This window comes from Danio rerio, chromosome 18 (assembly GCF_052040795.2).
Source record: "Danio rerio strain M-AB ecotype USA chromosome 18, GRCz13ab, whole genome shotgun sequence".
Lineage (NCBI taxonomy): Eukaryota > Metazoa > Chordata > Actinopteri > Cypriniformes > Danionidae > Danio > Danio rerio.
In genome coordinates this window covers 16,987,064-17,011,188 of record NC_141038.1, presented here as the reverse complement: position 1 = coordinate 17,011,188, position 24,125 = coordinate 16,987,064, and the positions used below count along the sequence as shown (strand labels likewise).

Here is a 24,125-nt window from a genome sequence, read left to right as displayed (position 1 = left end):
TTATTTTGTAATTTTAAAAAGTAAAAAATGTTTAAAAATCTAAAACTTTCCTTGAACATCATTACACAAAAAACATACAACAACCAAATAGAAACTAAAAACTAACATTTGGCAAATATCTGACTCCTGCGCTTGCTGAGTTGCTTTGAAACAATGAGGCTGCCAATTTTTTTCATGTAAAAGTAAAATGTATGGTGGATCGAGACAATAGAGGATGTAAAATAATTTGTATTCAGGCTTCCTCTGTCCTAAACATACTATGTAAAAGTCACTCTTTATATAAAAATGCTTTCATTCATACAGATTATCCGTGTAGTAAAAATTAAGATTTATGAAGGACAGTGAGTGAATTAGTAATTTGCTAGAAATTTCCAGGAGTTTTCTTGGCATCAACATATGCAACACTTGTCCAGCAGAAGGCGCTAGTGCTTATGTTTTCGTTCAGAGTTGGCTACTCAACCGTTTCAAACACAGGCTGACAAACTAAGTCTTGGTTGTGAAAGTTGTTTTCTGGCTATAGAAGACGAGTTTATGGTTTCAACAATCAAAACCTGCAAACATCTCTTAAACAATCATTGTTTTGAAGTCCTAGAGGGGTTTTCAAACTGTGGTCATCCAGGGGGCCGCAAATGCTTTAAAAAAAAAAGCTTTTAAAAGTCTTAAATTGGCAAACATATTTTTTATTAATAATTTTATATTGGTTTTTTTTTATTTTATTATTTTTTATTTGTCTTGAAATATACATAATGCACTTCTGGTCAAAAGTTTGGGGTCTGTAGGATTTTTAAATGTTTTAAAATAAGCTTCTCCTGCTCGCCAAGGCTGCATTTATTTCATTAAAAATACAGTACAAACTGTGAAATTGTGAAATGTTATTGCACTGTTAAATAACTGTTCAAAAGTAGTTTATAATTTCATGTAATAATTTATTCAGTGCTTTTAAAGATGAATTTTCAGCTTCATTACTCCAGTCTTCAGACACATAATCCTTCAGAAATCACTGTAATATTAATTAATATTATTGTTATTATTATTACTTTTATTAATGGTAATAGCAATAAAATCAGTAATAATTGTGATCATTTCATTTGAAACTACCTACAATACAAAAAGCAGTTATTTTCAATTGTAATAAAATATTTAACAATTTAACATTTTTTGATGAACAGAATATTCATTCCTTCATTTTCAGCTTAGTCCCTTTATTAATCCGGGGTCGCCACAGCGGAATGAACCGCCAACTTATCCAGCTTGTTTTTTAGCAGCGGATGCCCTTTCAGTCGCAACCCATCTCTGGGAAATGATCCGAATAATTTTCTTCAAAAAAACATGGGTAAAAAACTGACCCCAAACTTTTGACCGGTAGTTCAAATTATTAAAAACATATACTTAAAGAAGCAAACAAATAACATAAGATCAAAGTAATACTGTGTATAATTGTATAAAATTATAATAATAATACATCTAAAATAATCAATATCTAATCCAAAATGTATTTCAGATTAAAAGATTCAAACAAATGATGTATATTGATTCTTTATCCAAGAAAACAGATGACTTTTATGATAGTGAATTAGGATTTGCGTGAGGGTGATCATATTTGAGATTTACCACTGACCAAGATAACGTCAATTCAGTATCTTTAGACCACAGTGTTTTAAGCTGATAAGGTCAAATGCCAGTTCAAACTGTCAAATTTATTATAACAACATTTGAAGCAATAAATATAAAGAGTAAATTGCTGGAGGGAAATGACTGAAATAGTAGGCCTATTCTAGTTTTATATACTTTTAAAAAGAATGAACTGTAAAGGCTATTATTAACAAGCTTATTTAGACTTATTTCTTATATTGAAAGTAAGGTCATTTCCAATCTTTTCGATTTGCTTTAGTCAAAGATGGAAACAAGACGTTGACACAAAACAAGTATTTCAAATTTATTATTTAATTCATTAAAGCAAAACTATCCAGACACATTCACATAAATATAATAGGCCTAACTAACCTACTTGTTTAATTAAAATTATCCCAGCAATGTTACTGGTACACATTCACCAAATACCTCAATATAACAAACATTTCTAGTTTAAACCTACATCTGATATTGCAGGAACTGAACGCGCTCTGCTCGAGTTGCATTGCTACAATTGAAAGGACGACCGTCCATCCGTCCGGCGCTCGTTCACTTCAGCACCGCATACCGCCATCGCATCCGTGACCGCATTTTTTCTCGGCTTGCATAACATATCGCGTGACTTACTAGGTTAGTAACGTGAGGGAGCGGACAGGAGAAGGCGGTGTTGATGATGGTAGGAGGAGATTGCGCGTCGTCTTCTTCCGCGTTTCCCCGGATTTCAACCACTGTCCTGCTTCCATCGTGTCCTCTCCTTGCACGTTTTTACGCTCAGCCCACCCTCCCAATTCAGTTAGTTGTAAAGAAAAAAAATTAAAGCAATTACACAGGCCTCGCCGCCCCCCCACCTTCCGCCTTTACCTTTCCTCTCTTCTTTCTCCCCCCTCTTTTGCAAATAACTACCGCCGCCTTCGTTCTCCACATGCGGCATCGGAGCCCTGGGCCGCGGCGTACCGGCTCCAGCCATGTCGTCGAGGAACACAGCGGCTGGCGGCGGTGACGGAGCGACGGGGGAAAACACAGGTAACTCGTCGCTTCAAACAAAAAACGACTCGTCCTCCCGGGAATGCTCCGGTCGACGCGAACAGGGCTGGTGTGGATTGCGCGTTGCGCCGGGCGGAGGAGAGGGAGCACTCGGTGTTCCCCGCTGATTGGTTTGCGCACTGAAAGTAGGTCAGTAGTTCAGTAGAGCGAACTCGAGCAAACCCGAGCACAGGCGCGTCGGAACTGTGCGCTGGCTGGGGCACTTTTCAAGCTTTACCGCTGCGGTTAAAGCACACATTTAGTCATAAATTTGCCTGGCAGTCGCTTTTAACTGTAGAAAAGCTCTGCTGTAGTTGTTTTTGCAAGGCCTTTGTAAGACTTGTTTTGCCGCCACGTTCGGTCATTGCGGCTAGTTATTATTATGCTAACGTTAGTTTAAATGTCTTGGGTTTGTTTTATCCTTTTGTTCTGTATTTTAACTATTTAAATTTGGTTTGTGGCGATTTATTTTAAACTATCGACGTTTTGAAGTAAATCTTCAGGAAAAACATGTTGATTTATTGTGTTTACCTTTGCATTGCGGTGGTTATGAAAAAGAATGCTGCGGTTTTTGTTTGCGAGTATGATTCATCTGTTAATTATTCCGGTTCATTTAGGGTTGTTGTTATTTTGAATCTTTTAAGACACACAAACACAATTATTTGTATACATTTCTAAGCATATGTAATAGGAAGCGATACAACGTTATATATGTGCGGAAACATTTGATTAGTCAATACTGAAGCCTATCAAATAAAATAATTTATGATAATGGTCCAATAAAAATACACTTAAATGTTTTAGAAAAATAATAAATATACATTTAAAAAGGAGAAAAAATCAAGAGAAGCAAAAACAAATGAAAAATTGTTGAAATTTTAAAACATTTTTGCACTATTTAGCTTGATTTAATTGTATTATCTTTCAATTTCTGAATATCTTTGGTGACTAAAATATTATTTTTATAAATATTTGTTTAGTAAATTTGGTTAAATCTATGAAAGTTCATTGCCTATATTCACTAAGAAATAGATAAAAAAATATCCATTTTCAAAATGGACAACTGCTGACAACTGTATGTTTTATTCTACGAATATGTTATAACATTTCTTCCAAAAATCAGAGTTTTTTTTTATAAAATAAGAATTGGTCAGAATTACAATTGTTTTCAGTTGTTATGGTTTGAAAGTAAAGATTTCCCACCAAATACTTATTTCTTATACTGAAGTTGAAACATCTGTAAAATTGGTCTAAAAATAATATGGACGTCTAAAACATTGCTTATTATTTTGCGTAAAAAGAGCTAATAATTATGTAGTCATGTTTTAAATTAAACATTTAGTCATTTAGAGCCTTTACTGCATCAGTACAACTCTAATGTTTTGAGGATAATAGGCATTAATGCTAATGATCATGGCTGTATATTAAATAAACAGTTAACCAAATAAATATAACTCATCAAATTACTTTATGCCTTCATCGATTTTAGTAAAATACGAATGATTGCCACAAAACTTGCCACACTTTATAAATGAGATCTAATGTTTAGAATCTTGTTCTGCTTTTAAAGCTTTATTCTGTGTATAGTTATACTCTGCGCACTTTGACAATCAGGTTTTTTATTTTTGGAGTTCACAAATCTACCATCTAATACTGAAGCTTTCTCCCAAGTGAATTCAGTCCCCTGTTTAATGAGTGAAACTGCATGTTGTTGTGACGTAAATGTGAATCATTAGCATTGTGAGGTCATAGTGCTGCCTGATCTGCTCTGATTTCTTGTAACGTGACCTTGTAACGTGACGGTTGTGTAATATGTAGGTCAAACTCCGCACACTTGTAGGCCAGAGCTGTGATGCCCTCCTCTTCTTCAGGCGTTGCTTTCTCTCTTCATCCTGATTCGATCAATAAAGCTTTGCATAACTAGGATATAAACAATAGGAAACAAAGGCGGCCAGTGTAATAAGACTGCCGGGCTATTAATTCTTGCTAAAACGTGTAACCTAAATCTGCTGTCAGTTTGCTTGGTCTCGTGACAGTCGCCCCCTCCCTCCGCTTCCCCAGCAGAGAGAAACGTGACTGGAATTTAGGGGCTCATCTGGAAAGTATGTCTCTTAGGTAACTGGCCTTTTGAGTTACAGATTCCAGTCATTTCAGTGATGGGCATTTTTTCAGGTCAATTATTTACTATCTGGTGCATCCGGTGAATTTTGGCGGAGCTGCCTGAGAAAAGAAAAAAGCACTTGGCCTGGCACACTGTGGGTGTTTTTTTGCAATGCATATTAATACTTTGTTCATTCAATAACCATTTGATGTTGGTTTTACATTGATAAGAGACAAGGAAGATAATGAAATGTACATCAATGTGCTATGCAAAAACAATGCAATTACGTTTCTGGGTTTAACTAGTACAGGCTTAAATTGGCAGTACTATATAAATACACGCATATTCCAGACTGTATCATTGTGATTTACTGTTTGAAAAACATGCATCTGTAGAAAATACAGTGACTTTTAGTGTTTCTTTGTACTTTACCATTGTTTTAAGGGCTTTTAAAATAATATAATTTTAGAAAAACAATCATGTAAAAAGTACCAAGTTTTTCTGTATTAACAGTAATTTCATGTTTTGTAATTTACAGTTTTTTACCACCACTCTTTTGCATTTTACAGTGAAAAGTATGGGCATTTTTTTTTACAGTGTAGCATGTTATATAAAATTTAATTATATTTATATATTTTGCAGAAGTAATCTTAAAATATGTTCACCTAATTGTTTACGAAAGCTTTAACATCTTTTAAACATTCTTTACATGCCATAAAATTGCTTTTAATCGTACTTATTTTGTATATTAAACATGTAGAAACGTAATTACTTATTTATTTTTTATTTATTTAATTATTATTAGTCATGTAGAAATGTATTTACTTATTTATTTAATTAGTATTATTCATATAGAAACATATTCAGTTATTTAATTTGTTTGTTTAAATCTTTTTATCCATGTAAAAACATATTTACTTATTTAATTTTGTTTATTTAATTTTTTATTAATGTAGAAGCTTACTTAATTAGTATTATTCACGTAGAAACATATTTACTTTTAATTAATTTTAATTATTCATGTAGAAACCGTATTTATTTGTTTTTTATTATTATTATTATTCATGTAGAAATGTATTTACTTTATTTTATTTGTTTAGTTATTATTATTAATGTAGAAACGTATTTACTTATTACATTTTGTATATTTAATAATAATAATTTAAATGTACTTATTTATTTTTTATTTAATTAATTTCTATAATTCTTGTAGAACCTTTATTTACTTTTTTATTTAATTATTATTATTCGTGTAGAAATGTACTTACTTATTTATTTAATTAGTATTGTTCATGTAGAAACATATTACTTATTTATTTATCTATTATTCATGTAGATATGTATTTACTTATTTAATTAGTTTTATTCATGCAGTATTCATTATTTTTTAAATTATTTAAATATTATTATTATTAATATAGAAAAGTATTTACTTATTTTTATTTTTCATGTAGAAACTGTATTTAGTTTTTATTTAAATAATATACATGTAGAAATGTATTTAGTTTATTTTTTTATTCATTTCATTATTTTTATAAGTGTAAAAGCATTTACTTATTTTTATTTAATATTAATATTCAAGTAGAAACTTATTTACTTATTTTTATTTATTACTTTTTATTATTCATGTAGAAATATATTTACTTATTTTGATTTATTACATTTTTAATCTTCGTGTAGAAATGTATTTACTTATTTATTTTTATCTATTTATTTTTTATTATTTATGTAGAAATTTATTTATTTTTTTCTGTTTAATTTGTATTATTCATGTAGAAAATATTGCATTATCAACATGTTTTAAAGATATATGTTTTATTATTTAATGTTATTTTACATTTAACTATACCTATTAAAAGCACAATGGTATTAATCTCTTATATTTTAAAAGCATGAAGTAAAAAAAACTGTTAGTTCTTTTTGCAAAATCTTTAAAATTAACTATTATTTCAGTTGATATTTTCAAAAATAATTAAATCTCTTAAATAGTGTTTCAGTACATGCTTTGATTTCTTGACTTGAATACATTTATTAGGAGTTCTTTTATGCGCTCTAATGTGGACTATGAAGGCTGTAAAGTTAAAGGAAAAGTATTGATCAAAAGTAGGTCAGCACAACTTGGGTGCACTGCAGTGCTTTTGCACTTTTAACAACACTTAAACTGACCACTACCTGTCTATAGTAGGATTATATGTAGATGAAATGTGTTGCTTTAGTTGAGTGTTTGCTATATTAATATTCTTCTTTTATTAAAGCATTGCATGCACATCATTTTATTGTTAAGTTTATGCACTAAGCAAAAATTTTACAAGCAGAATAACGCATTCAAGCTTTAGTGAGTCATTTTTTTGTTTGTCACGAATGCTCTTGAAAGTATTGCGTATGCATTTTAGTATCCTGCTTATTTGAAAAGATGGCTGTGATTTGAATGTGCTATTTTTATGAAGCTGAGAGTCCTGTTCAAGGTCGCATTCTTAAGCACCTCTTTATTGTTTTTAAATTGGGTAATGATGGCTAAAGAAGGTGCTATTTTGCTATCAGTCTAAAAAAATCTGATCCTCAAATTACAATGCTGCATAAGTTTTACAGCTTGACCTGACTTTTCTTCCTGTCAAAGAGACGGTTTCCTGTTGCCTTCTAGTCTAGACATTAGAGAACCATGTGATCTTTTTTTCTTCTGTTTTTTTTATATGTTTTTTGGATTATGCTATTTAATTAAGCATTTGGTTTTCAGAGGAAATATTAGGATGCATGCACCATAAAAATGTGATGTTGTGTATATGCGATTAGTTCTGTTTAAACTATATTGGTGTTTCACAATTTTGTGATTTTATTTATGTAAAGAGATGCATGGTAAGCTTTGATATTTGCGTGAAGTAGTGTTAGCATCAAGCTCAGAGTTTATCTTTTGCTTATCCAGTTTACAGCAATGCAACATCAGGAACGATTTCTTGTCTAAGTCTGATTCTAATGTGGCTTTCATCGGTGACTGTGTGTTTTAAAAGTCAGTGCCACTGACAAGTTTAAAAGTCATTGTCACAATTTAGCCTGTATACATCAAATAGTAAACAAGTAAACGAAGACTGTTATGAAACGTATCGCAGACATAACCAGTCTACTTTAATTGTTACTTTTATAGCGAGTTTAAACCAAGTATTCTGGTGTTTTATGATTGTAGTTTATGTTCAAGTGATGAAATAATTGGCCAATTATCAAATCCGAATTATCTAAATTAAGTGTAATTTAAAACATTTGGCAGATTGTTGGCTTTAGGGACTGAGCACTTTTATAATTTGTTCGAAAAATTAGGTCACATCTACTGAATGCATTTTTAAACAAATTTGTCACGTCTAGGGATTCTTACATTTTTTGACTCATGTAACAGCAAGAAATTGAACAGAAAAACAGGTTTTGTTATGTTATTGAAGACAGATATTTCACTGCATTAATAAGGAAATTTAGAAAATTTCGATCATTCTCTTAAGCATGCACAAATAAATCCACTGACAGTTCTCAAGATGCTTTATCCGGCTTAGTTTGTGGTTTTAAGCAACCTAGATATTACTAATTTACATCCTCTCTTTACTGACAGGAATCCACCAGTGTTTTATAGAATTAGGCTTTTCATCATTTATATCCTGTTACATTCAAAAATGAAACCTTACCAATTGTTATTTCACACTTTTTAAAAAAAATTTAGTTTTGAGATTTACCTAATAGCATAAGGGCAGACATGTATTTAGCATTACATTATGGCTACATGCATCCTGCAGATGAATTCAGTTCCGTTTATGTTATTCAGTACACACATAATTGGAGAGGACCATATTGAACAACTGAATTAACGCCAGAAAAATGCAGGTAATAGAACAAACAAAAAACTAGGCAGATTGTACAGGAGCTAATAGTTTAATCTAATGTTATGAACTTCAAGCATGTAACATTTGTCTCACTTTTGTATTTGTGGTGCAAGAAACCTTTGAGGTAACGCTTAATGTTGATGCCAGATATTGCTAGAAGAAAATGCTAATAAGTGCAAGCCAATATTAAACTTAATCCCACACAATTTATTCAAAAGAAATAATAAACTTAATTGTAAAATATTGTGACCTGCATCTGCACGCTTTAACTCAATAAACTGGTTCACTAAGCTTTTAATAAGTGGACTTGGCAACACTAGCATGTCCTCTGTGAAGCATCCTTTGTTTGTATACAAACAAAAAATAAAATGCAAGGCCTCTGCTGATGCTTTATTTAAAATTGGCTCCACTAATTAAGCTTTCATTTTTTTCTTGCTATACTTAATTAGCAGATGACATTATTTGTCATTTGTATACTGCTATGATTACCTTGGTGTCAATCATTTAAATAAGTTATGATTTTCGTTCCTTCATTTGCCAATGTATGTTTTCGTTCATTCATTTTTCTTCGGCGTAGTCCCTTTATTCATGAGAGGTCACCTCAGCGAAATGAACTGCCGACTTATCCAACATATGTTTTACACAGTGGATGCCCTTCTAGCTGCAACCCAGTACTGGGAAACATACATACACACACACAAACTACATCCAATTTAGTTTATTCAATTCAACTATACCGCATGTCTTTGGACTGTGGGGGAAACCGGAGCACCCAGAGGAAACCCATGCAAACACTGGAGAACATGCAAACTCCACACAGAAATGCCATGGTGTCAATTATTGAAATAAATTATTATTATTTTCGCTCCTGTATTTAAACTACGGAAAGTGCCAACATGTTTTCATTGTACGATAAATGATATGGACCAGTTGTCACATAATAATTTTAATATTCAATATTTAATATTAGTTTACTTAATCAGTATTTCTCATATATACCCCAAACAGAAATCCATCTTCCATCTATTTTAATAAAGTGATTAAAATTATAAAGTAAACTTTAAGTTATAATTTAACAAAAAAAAAAGACTTTGTAGAACCTAAAACAAAATATTCTGAAGAATCTTGAGGGGGGAAAAAAGAACCATCCATTGTAGGAGCTACTAGTAAAGTCAATGAAAAAATAATAAGGGGGAAAACTCAAATATGTTTTGAATAAAATAATGAGTAGACTATTCCTGATTTTATTGATTTATTTTTGTTTTTGGGTGAACTTTCCCTTTAAGTTTTTGTGTTGAATGGGATGTGGTACTTGTTTTATAACTTGTTACAGCAGCTCCTGCTTCACTGACATCTGATTTACTGAGGCGACATAATTGTTATGGTGTTGCCTGGTCTTAAGGATTATATAGCAGATAATGTGGTGTTATAACCCATCTAAGGACTTACAGGGAGAATGGATATCAAATACTTTTTCACTCCTATATGCCAAAAGTCTGGATAACTTCACCATAAAAGGATAATTAAAGAATGATATTAGCAACTGCTTCACAAAAAAATAAATCTATTAGTTTGAAGGTGATAAAAACTATAGCAAATGCGTCATCAGTAGTTATAGTTGAACCCTGTAGTTACCTGTTTTTCCACCATTTGGCAAACAATATTTAATCTGGTTGATGAATAGTAAAAAAAATACTACCAAGGTGTGGTGCCAAATGTGTGCCAAAATTAAATGAAATGAAATAAGTGACCTACTTTTGCTTTAGTCACGTTTCTTGCTCAACGTTTGGCGTAAATTGATTGCGTTTGGACATGTTTCTGGTGCAGCTCTATGGTTACAGCGAAAACGATCATGAATAATTAGCTCACCTTGTGACATGCTTGTTTTTTTTAGCAGTGACAGGGGATGCTCGCATCAACTGTTGGATTTATCTAGTATATTGAGGCATTTTGTAATTTGTTGGTGTAAATTGCTTTTAATCATATTTAAAGAGTATAATTATTCAGAATAAGTTTGTTTTGGGGGAAAAGGCATGTAAGGTTAGGTTCTAGGTTTTCCTGTTTGTTGTAGAAATAGAATGGCTATTTTCCATTTATATATTAATTGCACGATTCTGAATAAACTGAGAATCATCCTGAATAAACAACTTAACACAATGTGTAACTTATAAGAGTTTGTTTTAAAAAACATTTACTTACTCATGTGCAGACTATTTATAGTTGAAAGTTCACCTAAAAATAAACTAAATAATCTGATATGGTCACACACATTTAATAGTCATTGCCAGAACATAAGCTCACACATGGGTGTAACACATTTAAACGGTCTAGCTAGGCAACTGGGGTCAAAAGTCCTGGAAATTAGATTTTTTGACTGTTAAGGCAACAATTTTGAACTTGTTTCTATTAGACACACAATATTACTGGGGCAAGTTTTATGCAAGGTGATAAAATGTCTTATGTTTCCATAAATGCAATATAAATTTCCTTCTTAAATAAACATGATGTTTGTTATTTGTAAAAGTATATCCCAACATTGTGTCATGTGTGCAAATCTAGTTCTAAATACAGCAGTCTAATTGTCCGTTCTAAAATGTTGACAAGATCAAATTTGGCATCCTTTAAGACTTTTGACCTTTGATTACATTCCATGTTAATGTTCACTTTGATTATACTTGTCAATGGTTTAAAGGTGCCATATATTGAAAATCTGAGTATAGCTGAATAATAAGAGTTTGGTTAGGGCTGGGCGATTAAAATCGGTATCTATTTATTGACTGAACACAATTGTCAATATCAATAAAAAAAAATGGTATGAAGTTTTGGAATAAAGCGCTATAGTTTTATTATAATGTAGCTGCTAAGCACGTGCCTTGGAAGCCAATAAGCAATAAGCTTAGGGTGTAAGTTTTTCATTTCCAATGGAGGCGCGCAACTTGCACGACGCACACATTGGAGATACGTGCACATGTGCATGCATTTTCTGCTTCACCTATTTGAAAACATATAAACTTTTCTGAATGCCTCGAGCGTACTTCAATTCATGCAATTAGAATTAACCAATCTGCTTCAGACTTTGTATGGAGTACATCTTCTGTAACCGCAGACTAATTACCTCAGATAAACACAGTGCACCTAAACACTACAGCACTTTTTACTTTTTTCAATAAACTTGTATCGGAGCTGCAGCAATGATCTGTCCATTTGTCATTGTCTGAGAAAGCGTGAGCACAAAGCTCATGGTCAAGGAAACCATACACTTGTGCTTGTCACTTCTGGTTAGAATAACAACACATGCGAAAATGAGTGAGGAAGTTTTAAATTAAAAAAAGGATGTCTTCAGAGTGGCTTTTTGTTTTGTTTTTTTCTTGTGCATTCCAGCCACTAGTAGCACACCATCTGAAATTCTTTTTAGCGTGGGTGTAATGTAGTCATTCAACTTCACAATTTGTAATGTTGCAATATCTATTTGAATAATGATGGATCAAATTTAATTATCATAATTTATTCTCTTTACAGAGTTTGAGGTTTTCTGTATCATTATTACTCACAACTTACAGATGTTGAGCTACATTAAAGTTTGCCTCGATTGTTCAGTATTTACGCTTTACCATTTTTCACACTTTGTAACATTTTGTTTTTCAAATTTAAGTGTCTCTTCATCACTTGTGTTTATTTTATTTTAAAGAGATGATAAATTTAGTTTAAATATTTTAGTTTTTGACTAATAAAACTGTTTGCCTTAGTAATGTTGGTAAATTAAAATAGTGGTTAAATCCTAATATTCCTAAATGTATTGTTAAAAAATATTCCATAAGTAACGATATCGCATGACATGAAAATTGATATTGTGATACCTTTTGTAAAGTTTGTCCAGCCCTAAGTTCAGTACATGAAAATGTCCATGCTGTAAACATTAAACATCATCGTTTGCTCGTTCTCATACAAATCCCATGAATGTAAAATGCTAGTGAAAAACACTGACCAATCAGAACAAAACATAGATCACTACGTTGATCATTGATCTGCATGCCCCAGGCTGTGTTTGATTGGCCATGACATTTCCTAGTGAGATCTTAAGCTTTAAGGAGCTGTTCTCCTCCAGCCCTTTCCTCGCATCATGTCAGAATTTAAAATGCAGTATATACGGTATATTTACTCAGCGGCCCAACATAGAAAATTTTAAGCGATGTAAGTGGTTCAGTTTTTCGTTATGGAAAGCAAGCAGGTCTAAAAAATGTCTGCATCAACATAAATTGCTTTTATAAATACCGCAATTTCATTGGCTGTTGTGTTTGTTGATGTGTTGGCAGTTCCAAACCGTTGACAATATCAATGAAACATTTTGTTTAAAGACTTTTAACCCTGGCTGGTAGTCTTCCAATTGAACGTTGTCATTTAGGTATAAGATCAGATGAATGTTTAAGTTGAGAGGGTAATCTTTTAAAGCATTTGAATGCTTCGGTTATTAGTGCCATCCTGGAAAATCCTCACAACATTACAAGCCGTGAGTCAGTGAAATGGCCTTTCTCTTGTGGAAGTGACGTCAGGAGCGTTAGCATCTGAATGCAGGTCAGTGGAGTGCAGGTAATATCATGAACTAGTGAAAGATGGAGCTCTTCTCTGTTGGATTCGGCCTTCCTATCGGCCTCATAAAACCAAATAATCCTGCCGCAGATCTTCACTCCAGCACACGGGATTAAAAATCAGGTTGTTGCCGATCTGTTAACGACTATTTAGGTCACTGGGCCCACGGAGCACTGTTAAATATAGGAGCCAGGGGCACAAGCTGTGTTTGGCCTGGCCTGCTCCATTGTCGCCTGAACCTGATGGCTTTGTAACCGCACACATACATACACACGTACACACACACACACACACACACACACACACACACACAGAGTGAGTAGGTGCACGTGTGTACAGATCGGGCAGATGCAGATCAGGCCTGATGAGGTGCTGTTGATCTTTGAGGCTTAAAGCAGCAGGTGAAGCAGCAGGGAAAACAGACTGCGTCGTGAAAGCCTCTTCATGAATTAGTTGCTCTACTCACAGGGAGTTTGTGAATGGATTACGGTGGTCAATGGCACTAACAGATGGCAAAGTCCGCTTCATTATGTGTGTTGGTGGCAGATAGAGCTGTGGAGTTTGATTGAAGAAAATCGTATCGTGGTTCTTTTTTTAAACTAATGCTGTGGCTGGGATTTAGACTGCAATGTGATGAGCAGTTCACATGTGAAGTCAGGAGTTTGTTTTTATTTGCTTTGGCACAGGCATTGTAGTACTGCATAAACTAGTTGTTACTTTGTTTACCGTAATGAAAATTAAAATGTACAGTAACATTTATTATTTTATGATATTCATAATTCAAATAATAATGATTTTAAAAACAGTGTAGGGCATTTCTAAAGAATGCTTTCATTTTTATATTAATAATTTTTGTTGTAATAAGTTCTACCATCAACACTATAGCCACAACTATTACTACTACTACTGCTACTTAAGTTGGGCATGAGATGATATCTGTTTACCGACACAACCGATAAAATCGATATCCAAAGAGACTGTTTTAAATTGTAAAGAGTCTGAGTCTTATTACCGGCCCATGCCTACTACTACTACTACTACTAATAATATTAATAATATTAAAATAAAAGTTTTATAGTTAATACTATTGTAAGTAGTAGTATGTCAAATGATTGTAAAGTAATGAATAACAATTTTACATTGAAAAAATAAATACAAAACATTTTATTCTTTTTCATTATTTCAATAGTAGAAAAAGGGCAGCTCAGTGGTTAGCACTGTCACCTCACTGCAAAAAGGTCACTGGTTTAAGTCCCAGCTGGGCCAGTTGGTGTTTCTGTGTGGAGTTTGCATGTTCTCCACGAGTCCCTGTGTTGGCATGGGTTTCTTCCGGGTGCTCCTCCAACAAGTCCAAAGACATGCTCTATTGGTGAATTGAATAAGCTAAATTGGCCGTAGTTAATGAGTGAGTGTGTGAATGTGAGAGTTTGAAGGGCAGCTTGAAGGGCATCCGCTTCATAAAACATATGCTGGATGAGTTGCCGGTTCAGTCCACTGTGGCGATCCCCAATCAATAAAAGGCATTAATCCAATGGAAAATAAATGAATAATAACTATATAGTTCTATAGTAAGTTTCATTTATTATCTTTAATAAAATGTTTCTTTTTTATATGAAATTATTGTTTGATCAAATTAAAAATGTAGTTGTATTGTTAAATTTTATCACACAGTAGAAAAAAAATCTTTGTTTAAATTTCTTAATGGATGATTTAAACTAAAAATTTCGGTGAAAATCCAAGTTTGTATTTGTAGCTTACAAAAGTATCCATTAATATGTTTAAGCATGAGCCGCTATAATATTTTGACGGTATGATAACCTTGGATAAAAATATCATGGTATTGTACAAAATATCATGGTATTGTAACATTCTATTTTATTTTAAGAAACGTTTAAAGCATTTTGGAACAGTATTTTTTGATGTGGAGGGTCCTTTTCAGCTGCAGATACTCTTGCCCCCAAAAAATATAATAAAATAGTTCTACTAAACATGTACAAAAAATACATACACCCCTTAGGTGTATAACAGAAAACATAACAGAGTATTTTGCCTGTTTTAAAACCTTGACTTTTCCAAACCATAGTATACCTTGAAAACAGTTATCATATGCCTAAATATGTTTTCTATGTTTTTATGTTGTGATCCCTCTTCTTGTGTCTCCCAGCTGGTCTATTTTATTGAAATGCTTATAACTGGAAAACAATATTTTTAAGTGCGCAAATGAAGAAAAATCTAATAACCTTTTGTTCTTGTTGCATTTGTGAAGCACGTTTAATTGAAGCAAGCCGCCTGATAGAGTTTGTGTGGAGCTTTTGCTTCTCCACTTTGAATATATTAGTTTAATATGCACTCTTCTCTATTTTAATAATCACACTAGGCCTGTTGTTTCTGTGTTAAATAAAGGAAAAACCAAAATTGAATTAAAGATATTTCGTCAAGCAGAGTCCTTGGCTTTAATTTCCAACTATAACTAAATCCTGCTCTGTGACTTATGCCAAAATCCAGAAATCCAAAAGCTGCTTGAAATTCAGCGAATCCTGGTGTTTGACACTGCTGTTCTGTCCTCAATTGTCAAGCCTGGATGTTATATAAATAAAACCAGCCCCACTTCCATAAAGCCTTGTCATTTGTCCAAAAAAAAAAAAGCTTGTATTTTAAACTGATTCCTGTGGGTCTGAAGGAACCAGCAAATGAGTTTTTTATGTGAAAATTATAATCTATTAATTTTTATATGATAATTATTTCTATTTGTAATTGACTTTTTTTCCATTTAAGTTCATTGCCATCATTTATATGATCATTTTCATAATCTGCTTAAGGTCAATAGTGATCTTTTTATTTTAATAAATGTTTTTTCAGTATTGTTATTGATAATCATCTCTATAATCATATGAATTGATAAAATCAATACAAAACCAATACATATAAAGTTTTTACCGGTTTCAATTTAGTTATTTCATTAATTTAAAAAAAATATTATAATTATTTGTTCATGATAATTGTACAGTTAGGGCTGCATGACATTGGGAAAATTTTACATTGCAATAATTTTTTATTCATTTATGTATATTGAATAAAGGTTGTAAAGAATCTATAATTTTAGATTGATTAGGATGATTCTGTAGGGGAGTGCATATGCATAAAATATTAGAAACAATCTACAACTATAGATAAATTCAATAAAGAAAAGGATATAATTGACATAAACTGTGTTTTGTTTTCAGAGGAGTTGAACTGTATTCAGGTATGCAGTAATTGCATAAACAATTGTAAAACAACATTGCGTAGTCTTTGTTTTATTAACAATTTAATAAAATGACTCGTTATAAGTTTTTGTTAAAGTTACAAACAGTATGTCTGAATGCTTTTAAAACCCTCACACAGTCAGGCCTCAAAAAACACTTGCAAAATTATAAATTATAATCCAGACTCACCATTGCGTTTACTCGTGACTGTGAACAATCACATTGAGATGTCGATGCTGAAACGATTGTGAAGCCCTATTGTGTGTCAGAATTATTAGCCCCACTTTGATTTTTTAAATTATTTTTTTTACTTTCCAAATGATGTTTAAATTTATACAGTATGTCTGGTAACATTTTTTCTTCTGAAGAAAGTCTTATTTGTCTTTTTTTAGCTAGAATAAAAGCAGTTTTTAATTTTTAAAAAAAAACATTTAAGGACAAAATTATTAGCCTCTTTAAGCTATATTTTTGTTCGATAGTTTACAGAACAAACCATCATTATACAATGACTTGCCTAATTACCCTAACCTGCCTAGTTAACCTAAATAACCTATTTAAGCTTTTAAATGTCACTTTAAGCTGTATAGAAGTGTCTTAAAAATATCTAGTAAATTATTATTTACTGTCATCCTGACAAAGATAAAATAATTCAGTTATTAGAAATGAGTTATTAAAACTATTATGCTTAGAAATGTTAAATCTTCTCTTCATTAAACAGAAATTGAAGAATAAAATTTACAGGAGGGCTAATAATTCTGACTTCAACTGCGTGTATATATGTTTGTTCATTAGTAACAGGATACATAATATGTTCTTTGTGCTTTTTTGACCTCATTGGTCAAAACTGGATGTTATGCAAATAAAGTGGTCCACTCATCATTTTTACAAGAAGCCAGTGCCTGTATGTTAAATTGATTCCTGTTTGTCTGATTGAACCAGTTGATGAGCATGAAAGAAAGGGAGATGCAGGTTGTCGCAGTGGTGAAGTAGGTTGTCTGTAAAGTTCCTCATTGTTGCAAGTGAACTTCCTGTATATTTCTAAGAACCAGGTGTAAAATAGGTTTCTGGGTTTTAAGATGACACCTTTTTTTTTTTTTTTCTTGTGACGAACTTTAAAAAAAATGTCCTGTTTATTATTTAAGTCGTCATTCAGACAAAAAGTATCACTCTGAATTCACACAAAACTCCTTTGACTGCTTGTGCGCCAATTACAGATGGTCTGATTCTTTCCATGTCTGTTATGAAATCTACTCCACTGTGGCCTGGTTCTGATATGTGGCACGTTGCTTCTTTTTCGGCTTGTTCAGCACGTTTCTGTTTGTCATTTACTGAATAGTGTGTGTGTGTGTGTGTCTGATGACAGGAGATGTGCTGGAGGAGGAGCCTCAGGGTCTCTCTGCGTCTTTGTCTGGTTTGATGACCCCCACATCAGCCTCAAGCCTCATGGAGCTGCCCAGGAAGAGGAAAGGCAGCATGGACAACCTGTCAGTACAGTCAGATGTCTGTCTGTCTATCTATCTATCTGTCTGTCTGTCTGTCTGTCTGTCTGTCTGTCTGTCTGTCTGTCTGTCTAATCCATTTTAATCTACCTATCTGTCTCTGTCTATCTAATCGTTTTATTCTATCTATCTATCTATCTATCTATCTATCTATCTATCTATCTATCTATCTATCTATCTATCTATCTATCTATCTATCTATCTATCTATCTATCTATCTATCTATCTGTCGTTCTATTGTGTTCTATCTATCATTCTATCTATCTATCGTTCTATTTATCGTTCTGTCTGTGTATCCTGTCTGTCTATCCTTCATCCGCAATCTATCTATCCAAATACCCATCTATCCGTCCATTTGTCCGTCTGTCTGTCTGTCTATCTTATCCCTTCCCATCCATCCATCCATTCATCCATTGTTCTGTCTGTCTGTCTGTCAGTTGGCCTGTCTGTCTGTTACTCTTATCCTTCATCCAGCATCTGTTCATCCATCTATCGATATAACCACGCATATCCATCCATCTATATATCCATCCATCCGTCAATCCATATATCTGTCTGTCTGTCTGTTTATTGATCTGTATACAGTTAAAGTCAAAATTATCAGCTGTCATGAATTATTACCCCCTATATATTTTTAACCCAATTTCTGTTTAACGGAGATGGTTTTCCCCACACATTTCTAAATGTAATAGTTTTAATGACTGATTTCTTTTATCTTTGCCACGATGACAATACATAAAATTTTATGACAAATTTTTCAAGACACTAGTAGTCATCTTAAAGTGCAATTTTAATGCTTAACTAGGTTAATTAGGCAAGTCAATGTTCACTTTTTAGGTTAAAGTTAGGTTAAAAAGGCAAGGCATTTTTGATTCGCTTCAAATGTTGATAACTGTAGAAGAGTGTGTATACATGTGTTTCTATTTGTGTCGAGTGGAGGCACTTTTTTATACTTGATTTCTCTTCTTCTCATCAAGGCAGGGCCGGATTAACGAATTGGCCATATGGGCACAGGCCAAGGGGCCCGTGCGCACTTGGGGGCTCCTGTGAGGGCGAGGAAAAAATGACTTTTTCAGAGTGTCTTTTTATTAGGCTAATTGCAAATAGCGCACCTAGTTGGAATAGGCTGTTCAGGGTTTACGCCTGTCGGTGCCTGATTGACATAGACAACATGACCTCTTAAAACGCACAGCAACATCTTTTGACGCGATTGATCAACCCGTTTCGAATCCACCATCAGCTGAACTTGTGCTACTTTTTTGTCTCCCCTTAACATATTAGATTGGAAATATATTTATTTTTAACAGTAAGGAAACATTTTTAATAAATAATGCAAGTGTGCATTAAAGTCACATGTGCCTCGTGGGTATTTAATAATGTTTAGCCTTAATAAAGGTGCCTCCCTCTCTGTAAAAACTATTTTGCTCAGACAACTGTATTTCCTCTGAGCAAAAAAAATTCCTATCACATTAATATTATTATTATATTTAAATTGTCTTCTTTAACTAAACAGAATGCTGTAATTGGTCAAGCGCGGAAACGTCAGTTTTGAAATAACCCGCACTTAACTGAGCGGACTGTAGTGTAATATTAGTATTTTGTCATAGATAAAAAATTAGTGAACAAGTGGATTTAGCAAACGCGAGAGAAAGAGGAGATGAGGCATCCTTATTGAGGCATTTTCCAAACACACCTTCTTCAAACAGACCCATGATCAGGAAAATGCGGGTATAGAGGACGACGTTTTGGTAAAGTTAAATGAGTAAGGTAGCATTAACCAGGCAGAGAGAGAGAGAGAGAGAGAGAGAGAGAGAGAGAGAGAGAGAGAGAGAGAGAGAGAGAGAGAGAGAGAGAGAGAGAGAGAGAGAGAGACGGGAGATAAGAGGTATAGTGTGTGCATTTTGGATACTTTAGGTTTATAATCAAGTTGTTCTATGCTGTTTGCCTATAGTCTTCATCACGAGGGAAAATACAGGGAGAGGAGGAGAGAGACAGTAAATCATTAACAAGTGTGTGTATTATGAAAGACTCAGATTCATAGAACTAGATTGGAGAGGCATTGTGTGTTATGTGCCATGCCAATAATATGCTTTATGCGTTTGTAAAAGCAATGCATTAAAATACCCATTAAAAATTCTATAATATATATATATATATATATATATATATATATATATATATATATATATATATATATATATATATATATATATATATATATATATATATATATATATTAGTACTAATATAATAATATAGTATTAGTACTATATTATATATATAGTACTGTTTTAGTGAACTTGAACAAGTATACTAAAAAACATTAATTTTTACTAGTTTTATTAGTATTTTTATTCAATGCTTTGAAAAATAAGTTAAATCTTTGTAGACTATAAATACATATGTACTATATATCATTTATTTAAATATGTGGGCAACAAATTATAGGTTCATTCTATTTAAAAATTATTATATTATTCTTATTTTATTAGTTTAACTATAGGGATGCGGCCAGGTAGGGGGCCTTACAAGACAATGTGCCCAGGGGCCCCTGAGTTCTTAATCTGGGCCTGCATCAAGGCATCATTTATTTAATTGAAAATGCAATGAAATAAGTAATATTATGGGGGGAAAATTTTTATTTAAACTAATAATTTTCTTGGTGAAATGAAGCACAACTTATTCCAGTGTTTTGTAATTGGATTTTTAGCATCATAAGCTAAAGCTCATAAAGCTCAAGAAATGTTTCTGATTATTATCAATGTTGAAAAAAATGTTCTTCATATTTCTCTTAAAATCTTGATGTTACCATTTACCAGATTCCTTTAAAAACTGGATAGTGAACAAAAGTGATCATAAAGAGTTTCAGTTTTTCTTTATTGTTCTGCTGATGAAAGAATCTTGTAAGGGAAATGTATATGCATTTCCACAAACATATAAAGGAGGGAAAACGAATAATAAGGACCATTATTGCTGACGGAAATGAACACCATAATAATTGATCATAACAGAGACACGGTATCACATAATCATGGTATTACAATAATTCATAAAGGAAAATGTCACTCTAAAGACTGGAGTTATAATGTCTTTAAATTACAGAAATAAATTGCATTGTTATTATATAAGTTTTCACCATGTTTTAGATCAAATACATACAGCCTGAGTACATAAAATTACTTATGTATAGTATTATAATATATTAAAAATTACTGTATTTTATCTGTATTTGTATATTTTTCTTGTTTAATTTGAACTTGATGTATGTAATTTGTTAATGAGTATTTTAGCTGTTCAAAAACATCTGGAACCTTGTGACATTAATACATAATGATTAAATGGGTCAATAATCTTTTTCTGATTGGCTGCATTTAAATCTATGGTAAAATCTAATGTCATAAACAACTGATCTCCTGTTTGGAAAGACATTGACATTATCTGATTGCTGTATCAATGCACTTTTTTGGAACCTTTATTAAAATAATATTTCTTTCCAACATCGATGCTTATATACACTTTAGACCAGCATACGGCTCAGTCAGGAGAGCTTTTATGTCGGTGTATAACACATTATTGTTAGATATTAGAATTTTGTTGCTGATTTGTGATTAATATCCTCTTGTTTGGCCTGTTTTGTGCGTTGGAATGGGAAGTGCGTGGTCTGTGTGTGATGTCCAGCATTTCATGACTCACTTTAATCATTTCACCACTTTGTTTTGCAGGGAAATGAAATCTGCATCAAATCTAGATGAGGATATGGAGGACGATGCGGGAAGGTGCTGCATCCATTACTGAAACTCAGCATGGCTCATCTTAATTTTGTTTTCTCAGTCGTTTTCAAAATGTTAATGTGTTTTTTATTATTCTATTGCTTAGATCGGAAGATGACCAGCACTTAAAAATTAAGTGCATCAGGTACTTGTTACTAAGAATTTTTAATTTATTATTATTATTATTATTATTGTTATTATTATTATTGATTTAATTTTAATTTAATTTATTTATTTTCAAACAGAAATATTATACATAAAATATCATATAAAAAAAATACAATTCAACTCGAAAATGGAGTGGGATGAAGCACAAGCTTATTATTTTCCCACCCCATTACCACATGCATCATATGTCCATTACATAAACTTATTTCCTGTTTTACTTATCTCTTCTTTTTACATGAGACATTTTATCCTTTTGGCATCTTTGACAAATTATATGTTTGATTCCATGTGTACCTTTACATTTTGTAACATAGACCCACAGAAAAAAAAACAGTACTGCAAATAGCCATTCATTAAAATTCATCATGCCTTTCTTTGGTCCTTTTTCAATCACCTTCATCATTATACTCCTTTAAATATATATATATATATATATATATATATATATATATATATATATATATATATATATATATATATATATATATATATATATATATATATATATATATTTATACAACTTTTTAAATTGATTATTATCCTGATATTGTTTGAGAGTATGTTCTAGACTGTTCCATCGTTCCACAACACACAGACAGACATACACAAACTTTTTAAAGTTGTCCTTGTTTTCAACCTTCTAAAACTTTTTGTATGTCAGATTATACCCCCCTTATCTTTCTTCAAAAATCTTTTGTATGCATTTTGGAAGTAAATTATTATTATATTATAAATTGTGCTGTTTTAAATTTAACCAAATCATTAAACTTAAGTATCGTCAATTTAAAATGTAAAGAATTTGGATGCTTTAAATACCAATATAAATATAAATCATAATAATATTATTTAATTTATATCCCTTCATTAATTCATCCATTACTTCATTCGTTCCATGTTTTATTTAACATCGAATATAATAAATTATCTACTTATTTTTTTTGTTGCCTTTTTAAGATTGTTATTTTTGCTGTTGTTAATATATTTTTAATTGTTTTGTTATTATTACTATTATTATTATTATTATTATTATTTATTATTGGTTATTTAAACTAATAAACAACTAATATTTGGTTTAAAATCTCTTTTATTGTTATCATTTATATATTTATCTATTTTTAGTCATACATTTATTGTCCCTTAAGTTGCATGTTATTTGTAATAAAGGATTTAATAATTACTTATTTCATTAATTATTATAATTATTATGATTATAATTATCATGCCCGCTTTGTTTGTGACACCATTTATTTATATTCCCCCTTCATCTCATGTCGTAACTCAAACACTAAAGTTGTTTATTGTGTAGTTTATTTTATTTAATCTCAGTAGGAGTTCAGTGGTCATAATGTGATCCTAATGTCATAATATGATCTTCTAGGGAACCTCACAGTCAGATTGAAAAGCGAAGGCGAGATAAGATGAATAATTTGATTGACGAGTTGGCAGCGATGATTCCCACCTGTAACCCAATGTCCCGTAAACTCGACAAACTCACTGTGCTACGAATGGCTGTCCAGCACCTCAAATCGCTCAAAGGTACCTGTAGTGCACACCTGCTCAATATACTGGCAACAATAATTGCTTCTCAGAACAGCATGCGCTAAGACTAATATGCAGCTTGAAAATATGTTGTTTGTTTTTGAATGCCTTATTAAAGCTTATCAAGGCTGAGTGTTTATGAATGTATGTGGTGTGATGAAGTCTCTGCTTTTCAGGAGCAACCAGCTCTTTTGCAGAAGCCAATTACAAACCTGCATTCCTACCAGATGATGAACTCAAGCACCTCGTCCTGAGGGTAAATTCTGCACTTTTACTGAGCTGTGCCCTACAGCTGTTTCTAATATACAGTCTTGGGCAAAAGAAATAAGAGAGCTCTTAAAAATTCTTTTTGTATTTAGTGAATTCAGTAGCTGTGGGTTTGAGTAAAATGAGAATAATTATTGTTTTATTCAGTATCTGATTACATTTCTTCCAAGTTTTTTTTTATTTTATTATTGTGGCAAATTACAGTTGGTCAAAATTAAGGTCTTTACACACCGAAGTCCGAAATTTTCATATGCATTTTTCTGTCATAGACATGCAAAAAATTTGTCACAAACAAACTTTGCACACTGAGTCCAATGCAAAGTAATCCATAATAAAAAAAAGCAAAACATTTCAGAGTTGTCCTCCTCTCTCTTCTCCAAAGTAGATAAAAGAAGGATGAATAGACTGCATATTGTGTTCATCGGTTACTGAAG

General features: G+C 32.2%; 1 protein-coding gene across 3 annotated transcripts in view; it reads left to right on the top strand.

Moving 5' to 3' along the window:
• Positions 1-2,288: 2,288 nt before the first annotated feature.
• Positions 2,289-24,125, top strand: part of bmal2 (basic helix-loop-helix ARNT like 2) — a 40,178-nt gene continuing 18,341 nt past the window's right edge. The window contains exons 1-7 of one of the 3 annotated variants that reach the window (XM_087292639.1): positions 2,296-2,424; positions 2,561-2,655; positions 17,812-17,932; positions 21,670-21,723; positions 21,824-21,862; positions 23,264-23,421; positions 23,601-23,680. In XM_087292639.1, coding sequence (XP_087148765.1) covers positions 2,303-2,424; positions 2,561-2,655; positions 17,812-17,932; positions 21,670-21,723; positions 21,824-21,862; positions 23,264-23,421; positions 23,601-23,680 — 669 coding nt within the window. In that variant the 5' untranslated portion in view covers positions 2,296-2,302. 3 annotated transcript variants of the gene reach the window in all.